The 18,377-nt window shown below is 35.9% G+C and overlaps 2 protein-coding genes across 8 annotated transcripts; both read left to right on the top strand.

Moving 5' to 3' along the window:
* LOC105173515 lies at positions 1,510–10,654 on the top strand. 3 transcript variants are annotated; one of them, XM_011095282.2, is made up of 12 exons: positions 1,683–1,774; positions 4,657–4,973; positions 5,705–5,902; positions 6,005–6,089; positions 6,380–6,455; positions 6,786–6,962; positions 7,080–7,182; positions 7,557–7,678; positions 7,878–7,967; positions 8,078–8,158; positions 8,352–9,191; positions 10,015–10,654. In XM_011095282.2, exons 2-12 carry the CDS (start codon positions 4,964–4,966, stop codon positions 10,105–10,107), a joined length of 1,875 nt encoding a protein of 624 aa, XP_011093584.1. In that variant the 5' UTR covers positions 1,683–1,774; positions 4,657–4,963; the 3' UTR covers positions 10,108–10,654. The 3 variants fall into 3 exon arrangements, with proteins under 3 accessions (XP_011093583.1, XP_011093582.1, XP_011093584.1); XM_011095281.2 differs by lacking the exon at positions 4,657–4,973 and having other exon boundaries at positions 1,510–1,774; positions 7,557–7,666; XM_011095280.2 differs by lacking the exon at positions 4,657–4,973 and having other exon boundaries at positions 1,510–1,774.
* Positions 11,567–17,313, top strand: LOC105173514 (pentatricopeptide repeat-containing protein At5g21222-like). 5 transcript variants are annotated; one of them, XM_020697815.1, is made up of 5 exons: positions 11,567–11,833; positions 12,428–12,488; positions 12,620–12,869; positions 13,871–14,779; positions 16,310–17,313. In XM_020697815.1, exons 3-5 carry the CDS (start codon positions 12,714–12,716, stop codon positions 17,192–17,194), a joined length of 1,950 nt encoding a protein of 649 aa, XP_020553474.1. In that variant the 5' UTR covers positions 11,567–11,833; positions 12,428–12,488; positions 12,620–12,713; the 3' UTR covers positions 17,195–17,313. The 5 variants fall into 5 exon arrangements, with proteins under 5 accessions (XP_020553474.1, XP_011093579.1, XP_011093578.1 ...); XM_011095277.2 differs by having other exon boundaries at positions 11,568–11,833; positions 12,428–12,483; XM_011095276.2 differs by lacking the exon at positions 12,428–12,488 and having other exon boundaries at positions 11,568–11,833.

The raw sequence follows: 18,377 nt of genomic DNA, 5'->3' as shown, positions 1-18,377 counted from the left end.
GCCGAACAAGCAACCTATTCTCGCTCACAATTCATCCGTTGATCCATGTGGCTAGCATTCATGCTTCCCATGTATGCCCTCTTTTTAACCAACCTGGAGCATGCATGGTGGGTGGAGTTCCCTAAAAAACATGGACTCTCACACGACAGACTCCCAATAGACTAGGAGTCCTCCTCTGCCTTGGACTCATTCCCTCACCTAAATAGTGATCCCAACAATAGGATCCCTAAAAAAACGGGATTGGATCAAGCTCTATCTAAGCACTACTAGTTCCATGGCTGAGAAAGACACCCTTCAATAAATAAGGGATTCACCCTTAGGCGGAAGACCCCCTCACTCTACGAAAACTTGGCTGCCGCTCTGCCACACTCCTATTACATTCATATACTTGATTTTCTACTTCTTCATCATTTCATCTCATTCTTTTAACGCTTTTCATCATTTTGTATTATTAATTTTCAAACACAGTACTAACTTAAGCATTGAAGTATTAACATTTTGTTTTGCAGGTCCTTTTTCTTAAGAGCTTTCATTCAATTAGTCCAAATCTAACATCAAGATCCAAGAACTGCGGACTTATGCTAATATCCACGCATCAGAGTCAATAAATTATTTATTGAGTAAATAAATAATATTTATATATATTCAATAATGTATGAGATATTCATAAATTGCATATAACCTTTTGTAAGTAATTTTGAAAATACTTTTGTTATATAATTGAATTCAACATATTCAATAAAAGATGAATAATTTTTTTTTAAAAAAAATTATTTATTTCATTACTAATCATTATTTTCTAATTATCAATTATGTTAATAGAATCAACTATGAACTAAGGAATGATAATTTTATTACCTTCTAATTTATTGTGTATATAAATCGTAGGAATGATATTAAAATGTGATTCATTTTTCTTTTTTATTTTATTCCTAAATCCATTATGTTCTCACTTAACTGCATTTCTATATATCAATCATAACATAATAGCTATAAGTAGAAAAAAGTTGATGCATAACTATGCGGTAAAAAAAAAAAAAAGTATATTACGATCTAATTCGTAAAATTACCTAACTATTATTATAAACGACCAAATTTTAGTTAGGGCTGGAGTATTTTTTTTAAATATACAATATATAACTAGGACAAAAGTATCACAAAAAAAGTTCAACTTAAAAATAAAAATACTTTAAACTGCAATAAACACCTTTTTAGTAATTTATAGTTTTAAAATCATCGTAACTTAATTTAAGAGAAGTACAAATAGAATTGTATTTCCAACTATCTTCATTCATTTAATTTAAATTAATTAATTTAAATTTTTGGAAACCATGCTATAATTAAAAAATAATAATTATATAACTAAAGTTAAAATTTTAATAAATTAATTTAATTTAATTTATACATTAATATAATTAAAAAATATTAAAATAATCTATAATAAACGCACATAAAATGCATTAAAATATCCATACATTTTATCAAATACTTATAAACCCCTAAATTTATGTCTTGAGAGAAAGACGGGCAATTGTGGATAAATCCATGGCAGCCCGAGGCCTCCTTATGCCTCTCCACGTTCATACCAAGACAACGGCGTCGCCGACCATGGTGATGATCCCAACCTTCATTTCTCGGCTAAGGAAAGTCCCTTGCGCGAGGCGGGCTCGTTTCTTCTGCAGCCACGGGCTCGCCGAAATCGACTTGTCCAAGTACCGAGGGAAGTTTGCCCAGAAAATGGCGATGGCTGGCCTCAAACCCCATCACCACATCGGTACGTGTTTATTGCATATCACCATTTTTCCGTACTCTCTGTGACTATAAGTTGTTGTGTTCTAATTGAATTAATAATGCATAAGACTTTTGTTTGCTTGTGTTGTGTCGATATTTAAGTAAGTCTGCCCAGTGAGTTGAAGCAGGTTCTTAGCTGGCTAGTGAACTTTGCCAATAGGTGAGTCGCCGTTTTTGTTTTTTAACAGTTTTTGTGTTTAATGCTGTAACTTTAAGTAGCTGGAATGGTGATGAGAAATTGAGATTCATTCATCTCTTTTTTCTTTCTTTTTTTGCCGGTTAATACTGGGTGGTTTGGGTAGTTGAAGGCCTCCTCGTTTGATTCAATCAGCAGGAGTGGGAAATGGGAGTTACTTTACATAGTTAAAAGTATGGTACTTTTCAAGTAGTTTGGCATGACAGAACCAGAAAGAAAAGTTGAACGGAGTGTTTTGGAGTTGTGCGTAAGTTGATATTGGATGATCTTGAAAAAGGACTTAGTCTTTTGGAGGTTTGAATTGTGTATTGGAGGATGAGTTTGGTATTACTCTTGGAGATGATTGAAAAGTACTGAAAATGATGGAAATATATTTTGTATTGCTTTTGAGAAGACAAGCGTTATTTTAGATATCAAATTTTATGTTTTGATAGAAATTGAAAATTGTTGGAAAATGGATAAAAATATATTTCAGTATTACTTTTAGGAGGAGGCAAAAGTTAGTTTAGATGTCAAATCATGGCTTGATAGTGGGCATTTTATAATTTTATATAGATAAATAACACATGAAGAGGGGTGGATTGTGTTTTTTCACTTGATCTTGGAATACACGATGGTGGGGGTCTCAAGATGATTTTAACCTAGCTGAAGCCCAAACTAGACTAAACTCTAAACCATTTTTGGGCCGTTTGAGATGGCCAAAAATGACTTCAAACATAGCACGAATGCCACCCTTTGATTGGTACAACAGAAATAAAGAGGAAAGATTCTTTATTTTTTATTTTTTAGTAATAAATCGTCTTCTTTTTTTCTTGTCCTAGTTAACAATTAAAATGATTACAATAGTTTTATTGTTAATAATCAATTGTTAAATGAAATTTGAAAACTTTTTCAGCACTAGTTTAACTAGTAGGAAAAAGCAAGAACAAAAATGAATATATTGTAGATGCTAACGTGTGAGAATTACTATGAAGGTTCTTGATGTGATAGAACTCGTTGGATTAGTGGTATGGCCTCATTGTATTTTTCTTCTTTTGCTTTACTAGGAATGACACCCCTAGAAGGAAATATAGATAGATACAATTTATTCTGGCAAGTGATAGAGGCAACACACGAGAAGATTAATACAATGAAAACAGAGTTAAAGAGAAATTTTATGACGGATAAATGAAGAGTAGAAATGTAATTGGGAATCTTAGATGTTTATGTCTTGTACTTCCATTTTCTTAAGCAACTTTCAGCATAATCAAAATGAGGCCTTAGGGATTCCATAAGCTCCTATTTTAGTTTCTTAGATTAGTCTTTCAAAACAAACCTTTCATATATACCACTTTGCTTGAACTTATCTTATACATTCACTATTTCATCCACTAGTTGTAAAAATCAAAATATTATAGTTTATCAATGCTATGCAGTTTGGGCACTGTATATCAATTATATAACTGGTGATTTCTTTCTGAAACTTCTAGAAAACAAAGGAATGTTGATTGAATTTTACCTGATTTGTGTAGATTAAATGGGCGTTTCCAGAGTTGAGCTTCTATTGGATCTTTATTTGGCATAACATCAATTCTGAAATAAAGTTTTGACATGTTTTCATTACCTTCGAAAGAAAAAATTATTTGATTGTCCATAAAAGTTTTCACATTTCTCCTTCCGTTAAAAGTTAACATATCTCTCAGAATTAAGAAGTGGAATACTGAGGATTGACATTAGATGTATTGCAAGTAATTCTCACTAAACAGAGTTATAGCTTGCTGAAATTCTGCCATCAAGAGTTAAAGTGACAGAACATTTTATACTCGTAGAGATGTGCTGAACTTTATCTTTTTTGCCTGAACTGATTGTTGTACTGACCGAGTGCAACTTATTTTCTGCTATACCTGCTAGTTGCATGGTTCAGAGGTGTAGGTACACTTGCATATTAGAATAAATACACCGAATCATATATCATCTTAAGCCATGTATATCATAGATTAGATGCAGCTCATGATGTTATAGTGCCATAGAGTAACACTTCTAGATCAAAATTATCTGATGAATTTGCTTTACTGCAAGTTATACTGTTTACTGATGCAATCTACTTACTTTAAGAGCTAGCTGAGCAAGGATGTGAACCTTCCACTTTCCCCTTTAACGCTTCACCTTAGTCTCTTAAACTGATCGAGATAATTATATCGTTTTCAAATACAAAATTTCTTGCCTATCTAAGTTCCTTGTAAACATTTTTCCATTTTTTGTGCTAATTAATAACGCCTTAGTAATATGTTTCTAGAAGCCAAGGATTGAATCTAACATAGAACTGATTCAAACTTTCTCTTAGAATTAAAACTTATCTGCTAAGAGTTTTTTATTTCACCTGTTAATTCGTTTAAAGATCTTATGAAGCACTAGACCTGAGTTCTGACTGTATTATTTGGGCCATGGAAATACAAAATGGAGAATAGTAGTAGAAAATAAATCCTGGAATTAATTGAAATTGCATAAGAATCCCTATGCATGGCTGTAAAATAAGCTAAAATAGAATTTTAACTTTGAGTTGCATTTTTCACTCTTTGCCTGGTTTGCATCATTTAACTGAAGCGGAATTCCTTCTCGCTTCACGTGAACTTCGTCGCCTAAGCATCACGGAGCTTCTCATGTTATCTCCGTGAATTTTGTTGCTGCAGTGCAGTGGACTTCTCAGAGCACATTGCTAAGCTGAAGTTTGTTGCCCTGCCAATCGAACTCCAAAGAACCTCAAGCCAACAGTTCCACCTCTCCATCCATCATTTTACAACTAATAAGCAGCTCATTTGAATTAGTTTGGTCGGACTCCGCTCATTATATTGTCTGAAATCAAGCTGAGTTGAAGTTCGAGCTCAGGCTCGGCCTAATTTGCTATGAGCTAATGAGCTGAGTTCAACTCACTTTCATTGCCTCGATCTATAGGTCCTCAGTAGTTGGGAACTGAATACCCTGTGCATTATCACTGTGATGCATCAGGGTAAGTTCTTCTTTGCCACTGTACAATTTTATATTCCCCATAAATTAAAATATTAAAATTTGGCTTCTTTGCATCATCTCCTTGTTTTTTGCCAGAAAACTACATGGTTAAGCTTCAAAATGGCAAAAATTTCTTTTGGGCTAGTGAGCACTTCTCTCGTATTCTATTGCTTTTATCTGAATCTTCTCCTGGACTAAAATCCAGTCACTCCCCCTGGAAGTGATAACTAAGGTTCAATAAAAACCAACAGACAACTCAGTGGAGCTTTGTGAAATATTTAAAGAGTATGCTTCACCTTTACTTATGCTTTTCTTTTCTATTCTATTCTTTTGGGGCCTTCCACAAAGCTTCAAATCCTTGTTATTGCTCTCATGCCATGTGATTCTAACTTGTGTCTTCCTCCAACTTATCCATTAGTGCTAGTTGTTGATTCTTTTTTTCCTAATATTGAGTCTAGCTTATTTTGTTTGAGGTGCTTAAACCATCTCAAACATCTCTAACACAATTTGTGAACTCCATGCCACTTTAACCGAGTCTTTCTGGGGCTATGTCTTTTTGTTTCACTAAGATTCTCTCTCTAAATTATTGCATAATCAATTTCAGTTTATAGACGTTTGAAATTATTCAAAATCAGTCATTTCATAAATAGGATTACTAAACTTATATCGTGCCCTATTCTGTATCATATATCATTGGTGGAGCTCACAAGGTGTTCTGATTGTTCTTTTCAGCAATGGCTGTTTCTGGTGGTCCTGATAGTATCGCGCTCTGTATATTAGCTGCTGGTTGGAAATCTAATGACTTTGATGCTGCTGCCAATAGAAGAAACAAGTTCATTGACGGTCTTTTAGCAATTGTTGTGGATCATGGATTACGTAAGGAAAGTGCGGAGGAAGCAAACCTTGTTTACCAGCGAATTACAGATATGGGTACTTATACCTCTTTCTTTTTCGTGGTTTTGCATACAGTTAGAGAGTGAGGCTTGTATTGATTTCTCTGGATGATGGATAGATAATGTAGGCTCTCTTTAGGAATCAAATGTGAAGTTGCTCGCTGTGAATGGTTGGATGGTAGACCCAAGGTTGGTCACTTGCAAGAAGCAGCTCGCAATAAAAGGTGATTTTCTTATTAACTAAATTGTCTTGTTTTTTCCCCTAGCTAGTCCCTACAACCACCACCAACAAAAGGAAGCAAAAATAAAAAGAGGGAATAAAAGTGTAGGAGAAGATCATGCAGTCCCCCTATGCTATTGAGTTGGGTTTCCCAATCTCTAACATCTATCCACCCTGGTATCAAACTTAAAAAGAAAAAAGAAGAAAAGAGGGAATAAAAGTGTAGGAGAAGATCATGCAATCCCCCTATGCTATTGAACTTGGTCTTCCTATCTCTAACATCTATCCGTCCAGGTATCAAACTTTACAAAACATATGTAGCCAGCTGCAGATTGGGATATTGTTAACCGCACATCATGCTGATGACCAGGTTTGTAGCATCTGTTTCTCGTTTATTTTAATGCTTCTTCGTTTAGCATTTTTTCTTTTTGTTCATATTATTTATGTAGTCTTTAAATTGTGTGGTTGTGCCATCACTCAAGTATGTATTATCTCTGTTAGTCAAACGAATGTTGCTATAAGTCTTTAGGAAGACGCTTGATCTTTGTCTGATTTTCTATTTTGAGCCAATGGTTTTCTTTCTGAAATACATCAATTTGTATGGAAAAAGCTTGAATCATGAAGAAAATGCATATTGATGAGTTTTATAAGGATGTTGTAAACACAATATTATGAGTGCTAAAGCACAGGCATGATGCAGGCGGAGCTATTCATTCTCAGATTATCTAGAAATAGTGGCATTCTTGGTCTTGCTGGCATGGCATTTACTTCTCAAATGTTCCCGGAATTTCCTGATATTAGAGGAGAAGGATCAAAAGCTCATGGCATTATATTGGTCAGACCACTTCTAGAGTTCTCAAAAGAAGATATGTACAATGTAAGCATTCAGTCGCATCAAAACGGCTCGTAACCATTCTATAATTGTTTATTTGTTTCTAGTTGTTTCTTACTTCCTTTACCAAGTAGCTATAAAATTAGTTTGTTAGTGTTGCAGATTTGTCAAGCTGGTTATAAGAAATGGGTGGAGGATCCAACAAATAGGAGTCCCTTGTATGCTCGCAATAGGATCAGAATGTCACTGTTTAACCTGTCATCACGTAAGTCATTATACTGATGCAGGCGTTTGATTAAAATGAAGAGTGTATGACATATTATTGAATGTTGATCATGATAAGTACGAGGATCACATTGGTCTAATCACTTGAAATTTCACTTAGAATTTATAGGTTCTTGTTGCTAAATTGTTTATATGAAACAATCTTATAAACAGTGTTTGATCTTTTTACCATTTGGTGCTAAGTGTTGAATTCCAGTTATATTACTGCCTGATTTGTAGGACTGGTCCTTTTCTGTGCTACCTCATAATTGTTTTCAAAGAAGTAGAATTCAGTTTGCTGTCAGTGTGTTAAGTTTTAGTGCTCACAGTCTTTTCAATCCCACTAATTTCTTTACAATGCTGTAATTTCTACAGCTGTTTTCAAGGCTGAGCTGCAAGCAGTCATATCAGCATGTCGAAGAACGCGATTGCATGTTGACAATGTTTGTCGCCTGCTGCTGAATCAGGCTGTGACCGTCATGCCTGTATGCTCTTCAGTTGAGATGCCTTTTTGTTGTAATGCAAAGAGCTAGTCTTCATAATCTATGAAGCTGAAAATTACTTTCAAACTAGTTTTTGTATTTGGCATATTCTGCTGAAAGAAAAAAGACTGAAGACAAAATAGAAAGTTTATGTGATACTTTACATTGTTGTTTGTCCTCATGATTTGACGCCTCACCCCCTCTTTCAATTCAGCATGGATATGCAGTGATTGATCTGGGAAATCTCCATGCAATGGAGGTCAAGGACATTTACCTTGCAAAGTTTGCTGCTATGGTATTGCAGGTATTGTCGACCAGCATGCATGATTTCATAATAATACCTCATTTAAAACTTTTATGCACCACTATTATTTGTTATTTTGGTACTAATTCTGTTCGTTTTGTATACATCAGTTCATCTCACAAAGACATAGGCCTGTTCGAGGGAATGCATCAAAATTGCTACTAAGCTACCTTCGTACTTTTCCATGCAAGGTTAATCTTTTTCTGCCACAATTTTTATATGGGAGTAATGCTTTATCTTTTGCTTATGATGTTGTATGCTTAGTAATGATGAAATTTCAGCCCTGACGTTTCATCTGTTAGCGAGTCTTAAATTGCATGGTGGAACTTTGTATATTCTGGCGGAAAATTATAGTAACTAGTCTGCTGCTTTGCATTCTTCCAGACTTGTCTCACTGTAGCCAGCTGTTACCTATGTCCAGCACCAGGATCCAAAGGAACTCAGGTCCTGGTGTGCTGTTCTGTTAATTCATCTTTGCCTCCTATGGTAAAGTTGTTTCATGGATGCTCATATGTACGGGAAAATTGCTTTGCTAAAAGCGAGTTAGAGCAGATTATAAAAGAGAGTGAAGCATATTTAAATAGACTCCTACCAGATGCTTCAAGCGTTCCATTTTTGGATATGGCATCCTCTGAGTCCGTTCTAACTGAAGCCAAAAAATGTGGCATTCTTAGTCACTGTACCCATAGGAGTATTATTTCTCTGCAGAAGGAAGAAAGTGAAAATTTTAAGTCCAAAGCTGAATATCTCTCTGATGTGTCAAAAGATGACGTAAGATCTTCAGGTGCAACTCTGAGCCAATTATTTTATCCTGGGCAAGTGGGATACTTCATGAATAGATTTGTATTGGATTGGAAAGTAAGCAATACAGGTTCTTGTAATGCATTGTGTACAAATGAGGTTGTTGCTGTCAAGGAGCTGGGTACAGAAGGACAATGTTTTTGCAGTTCTTGCATAACTGGGAATCAGAAGGTTGCGGAGGTGCGCCACATGATAGACACTGATTGGATATATCTTTCTAACTTGTTGAAGAAGACAGATATGGGAGACTCTCAATCACCAAGTCACCCTTCTGTAAAAACAGAGCAACTAACTGAAAAAACAACGGATTACGCTGTATTATCAGCACGTCGAGCTCTTGTGTCCTTAAAGTCTATCCCAGTTGCTGCAAGAAGAGCTATGCCTGTCCTGGTTAACGCTGAAGGAGTTCTGCTAAGCATTCCGGTACTTCACTTGCTCTTCCTATTGGTTTTCCATATGTTGTGGATAAGCATGATATTGACACAATACTGCATGATGCTCATTATTGAATAATTCATTTGATGTCTTGTATTGCTCATTGAGATCTGCCTCATTGTGTGATTTAGGTAAATCTTTTTGTACACTGATTGACTTATGAAGGCCATAAAAGTGTGGCCTTTCAACTTGTCACTCTCTTTCACTCCCTTTTTGTTTGTCCATACGTATCCCACTGTGAAGACTAGACAGTTGGTTTTCCTGCATACTCTTTTGATCTAAATTCAACAATGGGTCTTTGTTGAATCTGCTTATGAAATAGTTCATATTCAAGTTAACTACATTATTGATATTGCTTTATGAAGCAGCCATACCATTTTTAATATTATGCAGTATTTTTGTTAGTTGAATTAAGAGTTAAACCTAGACTGATCTTATTTCGTCATTGACTTTAGAAGTTTTTTTGGTTTTGACCTCATGTGTTCCGTCCTATGTGCAATCTTTGGATATAATTTTACACCTCCTGTGTAGGTAATTGATTTATTGAGCTTCTCAAGCCATAAGCCGAACCCTAGCATCACTGCTAACCAATAAGTCAAGGTCCTCTAGAAAATGTTGAAGTTTATTTCCTGTTAACAGGCCTAGAACCAAAAGCAATCAGTTTTCCCAATCAAGAGCCTGCATTATAATGTTATAACAGCAAATTAATCTCTACACGTTTACTCTTTATCATTTTTGTTAGTCTATCATACAAAGAACTTCTTTTTGGTTTTTCTTGGGACTAACAAGCTTTATACTTTCTTTTTCTCAGAGCATTGGCTTCTCATGTTGCCCCCATCTGACGGTCTCTGCTGTTTTCAATCCTAGGGTACCCCTGGATGGAGGATATAGCTCATTTTTGTAGTTCCTACTTTGGTGGAACGCTGTTAAGTGGAGCTAGAAACTCTGTTGAATTGAAGAACTTCCATCGTACTGCTTTATCAGATAGTAGAGGAAATGATTAATAGATTTGAATAGATTATGTATAATGAACTCAATATGTGCCTGTTTTCATTTCATGTTATTCGACCCATTGTTGTGCAGCTGCAGCAGTGTATGGCTTATCCTGTATGAGAGAAGATGGCCTTCATAAGCTGAAATGAGGGTAGGGTCACTATATTGTATTGCCATAGATGTCATTTGGCTGCAGACAGTGTGTGTTGGAAAAGCAACAAACTGAAGCAAGCTGTGTGGATGTTCACAAATCAATGAGTGACTAAGCTAAATGGTAGTGGTGGATCATTAGGATCTCTTTATGTCTTCATTTTCTGCCCACCGTCCAAGTTTTGGTGTTCCCTGAAGAAAGAACTATTAGGATATGTTTCTCTGAGACTGTCCCAACATTTTAAAGCATCAGTCTTGCTTGACTTGATTGAAGTCCTCTGAATGCATTCAACAGTTTTAACTCTCCACACCAGTACTGTACTATATGTTTGGTTCAGCTACTCGGAACATTTTCATTATTCTCCTTCGCATTGAGATATTCTTCATTTTAGGAAGTAGAAGGCAACTAAGAAAACATTCACCCCACATAGACAGGAAAGCTTATCCAAAACATTTTTTTATGGATAATTACACTTCCCTCCCTGAGATTTTATGTAATTATACATAGACTCTTTATTGTTTGGGAGTTACACCTAATATTTTTGAGGTTTGTTTCCGTCCGTTAACAAAGTTAACTGAATTTATTGATATTAACAAAAAATTAGAAAAAAAATTTATATTTATCTCCAATTGACTTATTATTGATTTATAGCATGTTTGATAAATTTTTTTATAACCAAATTACTCTCATACGTCTTCACATGTTAATGCATGTGAGGAGGTATATCTTTACCATTATAAGAGTAGTTTAGTTTGAAAAGAAATTATTTGACCTACAATAAGTTAGTTTTAAGTCAAATAATAGCAAATGTCAATTTTCATTCAATTTTTGTGTTTATATCAACTAATTTTGTGAAATTTAACTAATAAGGGAACTTAATTGTTAGACGAAAGCAAACCTCAGTGGTGTTAGATATAATTTCTCAAACTATAGGGAATTTACGTATAATTACACCAAATCTCATGGGAGAGGACGGTAATCATTTTTCTTTTTTCTTTTTATTCATGTTCATTCTTTATGTATATTGATTTATTGCATAGCCTCATATATACTTTATATATAAATAAACATATATATATATATAAATATGTTTGTTTGACATTTACACTTATTTTTATTAATATTTCTTGATTCGAACTGTCAATTTTATTTTTCTTATTGTACTTTATCCATTTTTATAGACTAATAATTTATGTTCTTACCCAAAAAGAATGTTGAAGGCCAAAAAAAAAAAAGAAAAAGAAAGAAAGAAAATGCAAGAGGGGACGTGGCAGGCTGCGATCCCACAAAGATGTTCCCTTTAACTTCCACTGACAGCCTCATGCAACTGGAAAATCTCCACACCCTCTCTCTGATTTCCTGATAATATTATGTGGATAGGATTGGCCCAACAAGTGAAATGCCACTAACTCTACAATACCAAATTGTCTTCACGTGCAGATTCCCCACTCAGACAGTCCATGCAAATTCCTCTTCTCCTCTGCAGGTACCACCCAGCTTTTTTCATACTATTTCTCTATCCCTTACTGCATTGTGTGAGTTTGAGTGTGTGTTTCTGTCATATGAATGCAGAAAGTGTTTCCTGGTGGTTTTGCTTTTGTGTCGTTTTTCTTGCGTTTCTTGTGTTGTTAATTTCGGGGTTCTGTCTGTATCTGTTAATGGATCCGTGAAGTTCATTGCTTGTTTTCTAGTTGAAGTAAGCTTTCTAGGATAGTCTATCAAGGATTTTCACTGGCATTACTTGGGTTCCCATTTTTATGGCTTAGAACAGAACTAAATTTTCATTTGCATCCTAAGATTTTAAATTTAATTTACTCTAATTCTTGTTAGATAATGAGTTTGCCTTATGATCTGGCAATCTACTTTTGGGTTTATCTATCTGGGGCTATGATATTTTTTATTCTTGATGCTGGATATTATCCCCCTTTGCAAATTGAGCGCTTTTCTTGGTTGATTGTTGGGACTTACATGTGGTAGTTAAAATCTTTTAGATGAAGATAGTGTTAGAGCTGAATTTATGAGCATAACTCTTTTTATCTACAATTGATTGGCACTTTTTTTACATGGATATGATTTTCAGTGCAATCTAATGCTCGAAGAATCAGATTCAGATCGGCCTGGGGGATCTGAGTTTTTGTTGAGTACTACTTTTAAGATTTTCTTGACTTGTCATTATTGCGAACATGCAATGCATCACATTTAGATGTTGATGAATTTCATGCAAATGATTACTCTTCGATGGATTCTTTCCTGACTGATCGTTGGTTTGTAGAATATCTCAAAAATGAGACCACTGCTCCCAATTCTTCTGCTGTTGTTGATGTATCGATGAAATTGTGAGACATGGATATGTAGAAGCTACTAATATGCAAAATCAGCAGCCAGAGAAGGTCCACACATTCCAAGAATCAGCAAGGCATATGGGAGACCACAGTAGAGAAAAGACCCGCTCTATAATAGTAAGGAAGCAGCAGAATGGGGCGATGATGAGCAACTCAAAAGTTCAAGCATCAAAAACCATGGTATTACTTGTGACACAATAAACTCATTCATCCCATTGAAATGCATTGTCATATTCACGTTTAGACAATTAATGCTCTTATAAATTTTTAGGTGAGATTTATAAACTTCTTCTGCCACAGTGCAAGAGCATGTGATCTTAAATTCGATCTCTTGGTTTTGGTGTCTTGAGACACGCATGCTCTGAGAATTTGAGACAATATAAATTCAAATTGTAAACTAAATTCAAATTCATTATTGAAGAAGAAAACAAGATGTTGAGCTCTAACGACACTTGTTTTTCCTTCCAAGTTATGCACAATATAATAACTCAGTTAACATTTTGGCCAGAGAATGGTTCCAGGTATTTGAACTGGACCAACCAACCATGGAATTATGTTCAAATTCTTTCATATTTACTGCTGTACCAAGCAATTTTGTCCTTTGCCATATCTGAAATAGAAATAATGGGGAGGTAAAATGTAAAGAGAAAATGTCTCTGTTTGTTCTATTTCCTGAACATCATATGGTACTTAAACTACACTCATCAAAATTGGATTAACTAGAAGAACAAGGAAATCATAAAGTTTGCCCTTGTACCATAGGTCATGTTACAAAGTAATGAACTTTTGTTAGTAATTTCAGTTGGATGTATGTTTTGCATGGATTCTTTAATGTCCTCATTCTTCCATTTGAAAGTTGTGAACCTACTAAACTAATCTTTCTGTTTCTAACTCATATTATTATGAGAGAGTCTGTCTGACAATTCCTTTACTCATGACTTGGCACAGTAGTCTGCTGAAATTTTCACTTGTATTCTTCACTTTTTTAGTGCTTGCACTTTTCCATTTTGCAGCTTCATTAGTAGACTTCTTTGTCTACTCACAAATTATGCCAACAAATTATCTAAGGCAAAGTGTTTAATTCAAGATCTTGGTTCAAGTTTGTTTCATTACCTTGTTTTGGATGTACATGACATGTTTGACATTTCATCACTCTGTGATGTTTGTGCATGTTTGTTCAGGAGCCACACATACAAGAGAAGCAAATACACTCGTTTTCAGCCTCAATGAGTTCTCCTAGTGAATCCGCCTGCCCTATCTGCATGAGCAATAATCATTGCCAAACAGTTCGCTCAAGAACCAAGTTGATGAATACTTTGATAGAGAGGAGAAAGCCCCGTGAAGTGCATTTCATTTTTAAAGCTTTAACAGAAGAAGGCCACAGGCCAACTCTTGTAACATACACTACCGTTTTAGCTGCTCTCACACTCCAGAAACGTTTCAAGTCCATTCCTTCTCTCCTCTCTAAGGTGGAAAAGAATGGACTTAAACCTGACTCAATATTCTTCAACGCCATGATCAATGCTTTCTCTGAATCTGGGAATATGAAAGAGGCAATGAAAATATTCCAGAAAATGAGGGAGAAAGGCTGTAAGCCTACCATCAGCACCTTCAACACCTTAATTAAAGGATTTGGAATCATAGGTAAGCCTGAAGAATCTTTAAAACTATTGGATACCATGCAACAAGAAGAAAATGTGAAACCCAATGACAGGACATACAATATTCTTGTCCGAGCTTGGTGTAGTAAGGACGATGTTGAAGAAGCATGGAATGTAGTTTATAGAATGATTTCAGCTGGAGTCCAGCCTGATGCTGTGACATATAACACAATCGCAAAGGCCTATGCTCAAAAAGGGGAAACCAGCAGAGCTGAAGCTATGATTTTTCAGATGCAAAATGAAAAGGTGCAACCAAATGAGCGGACTTGTGGTATTATTGTAAATGGTTACTGCAAGGAAGGAAACATGACAGATGCATTGAGATTTTTGTATAGAATGAAGGATCTACGAGTGCACCCGAATCTTGTTGTTTTCAACTCACTTATCAAGGGATTTCTGGACATTAATGACCCTGATGGAGTTGATGAGGTAAGTTTAACTTTTGATGTCGACCTGATGCATTTTTGTTGACCACATATGTTCTCCACTTCTCAAGAAACATTTTGCATCTTCATGCGTGATATCACTAACTTGTGCAAGGTACATGAAGTTCTTAGTGAGTATTTATTCAACTGCCCATAGATATGAGATTTACACGCATCTGAAAGTTTTATTGGAGTATATGTACTTAACAAAAATAAAAATGTGATCCAGCATATAACTGATGGCCACTTATTGTCAAGTCCTCTTTAGTTTAAACACAGAATTCATTATGTTGTTTGATTTTCATTAAGAACCAAATGAAACTTAGCACTTGAAGACATAAAAATTGTTAGTTATTAGATGTGTACCTAAGTATAAGTGTTAGTTTAATTGGCTAACAAGTTATTGCTATGTGGTGATCCAGGCGAGCATGTCACTATTGGGCAGGGTTTTCTATGATCTTTACCTCATGGGTGGATAAAAATCTTGTTTACAAACAAAGGCTAAGCTGTTCTTTCGGTGTATCAGTATGAAATAATCAGTGCATATTGCTTGTTGTCTCTTGAGACATCACCTAGTGCGTACTTGGTTTCCACCCAATACTTTGAATTGGAAGTTTCAGTGAAATAACGAATTACAATTGCTTCAGTTTCTTACTACAGAAAGAGGGAAAATTCTGACCCTGGCTAAAGGATGCTAATACAATTCTCTGTATCTGCTCTGTACGTAATTGTACTGGAGACTATTATCTCTCAATTCATCTGTTCCCGGAACCAAAATTCACTTTACTCCCTAACTTGAAAGTATTCAGTGTTAGGAGCTTCACTTTTAAAATTCCTCTTGATTGTGGCAAAAGGTCACCAACATTTTTTTTCATTTCTGTAAATCAAGTGAAAGGGAAGTGTAAGATAGGGAGCATTGCTGGATTAGGGTCTGATTCATATATTACCATCTGATGGAACACCACTGCTGAATATGATACTTATTAGCAATTTGTTATTACTAAGTTTTTCCTTGCTCAAACTTGGCCCTTGGGATTATCCATATATGTCCTATGTCATGGATGATGAGGTTCCTGAATATCATAAAAGGCTTATAAGATCCTGCAGCAACTTGGTTGATGCTTCTATAAGGTATAAAATGTTAATGTGGAGGCTTGTTGTATATCACATCTCTTTGATGCATTTGTTCTCCTAAGTTATACTCTTTATTGCTCTCTCTTTCCCCACAGCTCATTAAGCTTGTTTTAATGATATTTTATGTCTTTAACTAACTATCCATAAGCTCAGGTCCATTCAGCTGCTTTGTGCTCTCACTAAATCTGACCTTCAAGCTCGTCCTCTGCTTCAATTTAAACTATGAGTCCAAATAGCAGATAGAATTTGGAAATAATGCCTTACAATTGCATAAAGAGCTTGTGAATTGCTTCATGAAAGTCAAGTGGCTTCTCTAGATATTGCCTTAGTTTGAGCTGGATGCTCTATTAGGTACGATTTACTTGTGTGGTATTCTGTAATCATATTCTTATTTGTGCAGACGCTGAGTTTGATGGAGGAATTTGGGGTAAAACCTGATGTAGTAACATTCAGCACAATCATGAATGCATGGAGTTCTGTCGGGCTCATGGACAAGTGCCAAGAAATATTTGACGACATGGCTAAGTCTGGGATAGAACCTGACATCCATGCTTTCAGCATTCTTGCAAAAGGCTATGTTCGTGCAGGAGAGCCTGAAATGGCTGAGGGACTGTTGAAACTCATGATAAATTCTGGAGTCTATCCTAACGTTGTAATATTCACTACAATCATCAGTGGGTGGTGTACTGCTGGGAAAATGGAATATGCTCTTAGGGTGTATGAGAAGATGTGTGAAATGGATGTATCCCCAAATTTAAAGACTTTCGATACTCTTATATGGGGTTATGGAGAAGCAAAACAGCCATGGAAAGCAGAAGAGTTCCTCCATGATATGGAGAAAAAAGGTATTCATCCTCCAAAGAAAACTATACAGCTAGTTGCTGATGCATGGCGAGCCATTGGATTCTTGAGTGAAGCCAAGAGAATCCTAAATGGTTCAGACGATGATCAGACTGTTACATCAAATGGCAGTAAGAATGAGAGCCCTCAAACTAATGTGGGAAAACTTTATCCGAAAGAGACACAGAATGGCTCATATTCGAGTCTTGTGGTAGTACAGGGCAGTGTTATAAACCATCAGAACGGGACAACTGCTGTTACTGGAAAGAGCCATATGGTTCTGAAGACATCAAAATCTTCTTCTAGATGCCTGACTACAGTGTTCAAATCCATTTTGCTTCCAAAGACTTGCAGGTTGACAGCTAAAACACCAGTTCTATGGCATGTACAGTTCCGTGCCCTGGAAAAGAATCATGGGTACACGTCCTGTAAAATAGGTTTCTAAAATGCATCAAGCTTTTGTGAATGTTGATACATGCAGCTTGAACTTAGACGAATTGGAGGATTACAAAAGCAGAATTTCATTGTGTTGGGCATCAATTTAAGAAATTATTTTTAAGCATACACAGTACTGTTATCTATGTCATTGATATCCTTTTGTTTGAAATGATTCTTTTCCTGCTCGTGAACTCGATGAAGCTTGTAACTTGCTAGAAACCTGCAGCTATTTCATACCTACTCAATACCATTATATGAAACAGAAGTTGTTCCAACAAGGTCAAAACTTAGTAAAACATAGAAACAGCTCGGAATATGTGGATAATAAAGTAAGGTTGCGTTAGTTGCTAAGCGACGAGCTCTTAAATTGATGCTTCCTCGCATGAAATTCAAGATACTCCTACTAAAAATGAGAAGCAACTGTTGGAGCAACTGGAGTTCAGGAGCTTGGCGACTGTGTTTTTAATACAGTTTATGATAATTTTGATCTTTCGGCACGTTATTCACACTATGTTGCATCTCTGGATGCTGGTTTCGAGGATAGTCCCTATAAGTGGTGTAGGATTTGACTATCAATTCTGATCTTTCTGCACGTTATTCGCACCATGTTGCGTCACTGGGTGCTGGTTTCGACGATAGGCCTTATACATGGTATACGAAACAATTCTGATCTTTCTGCATGTTATTCACATGATGTTGCGTCACTGGATCTTGGTTTAATGGATAGGCCAATATTTTGTATACGAAATGATGCGAGGCTATAATCGTAAAGTAAACCGAGGTATTTTTAGGTCGGTGACCTAGTCTTTTAAAAGGTGGAGGTATCTAAATGCGTTGGAAAGCTGGACCCAGGATGGGAATGACCATACAAGATGGTCAAAGTCAAGAACCTAATCCCCGTCGTTCTCCTTTTTGGTCCCTCTCCTATTGACATCGGGAGCACAATGGTTCTCAACGATGTGACCTCGCTTCCACCGAACCCTACTAGCGGAGTTTGGACTGGATTTAAGCACGTATCCTCCAATCCCATTTTCTTCAACACATCTATGAATATGATCATATCCACAGAACTACCATTATCTATGAGTACCTTATGCACTAAAAAATTGGCGATGTCCATCTTTATCACCTTTAGATCATTTTGCGATTTGATCTCAGCACTCAAATCCTTACGCCCAAAGGTCATTTTC

This window comes from Sesamum indicum, linkage group LG11, assembly GCF_000512975.1.
Source record: "Sesamum indicum cultivar Zhongzhi No. 13 linkage group LG11, S_indicum_v1.0, whole genome shotgun sequence".
NCBI lineage: Eukaryota > Viridiplantae > Streptophyta > Magnoliopsida > Lamiales > Pedaliaceae > Sesamum > Sesamum indicum.
Note: the sequence above shows the minus strand (reverse complement) of the source record. Positions and strands in the feature narration are given on the sequence as shown.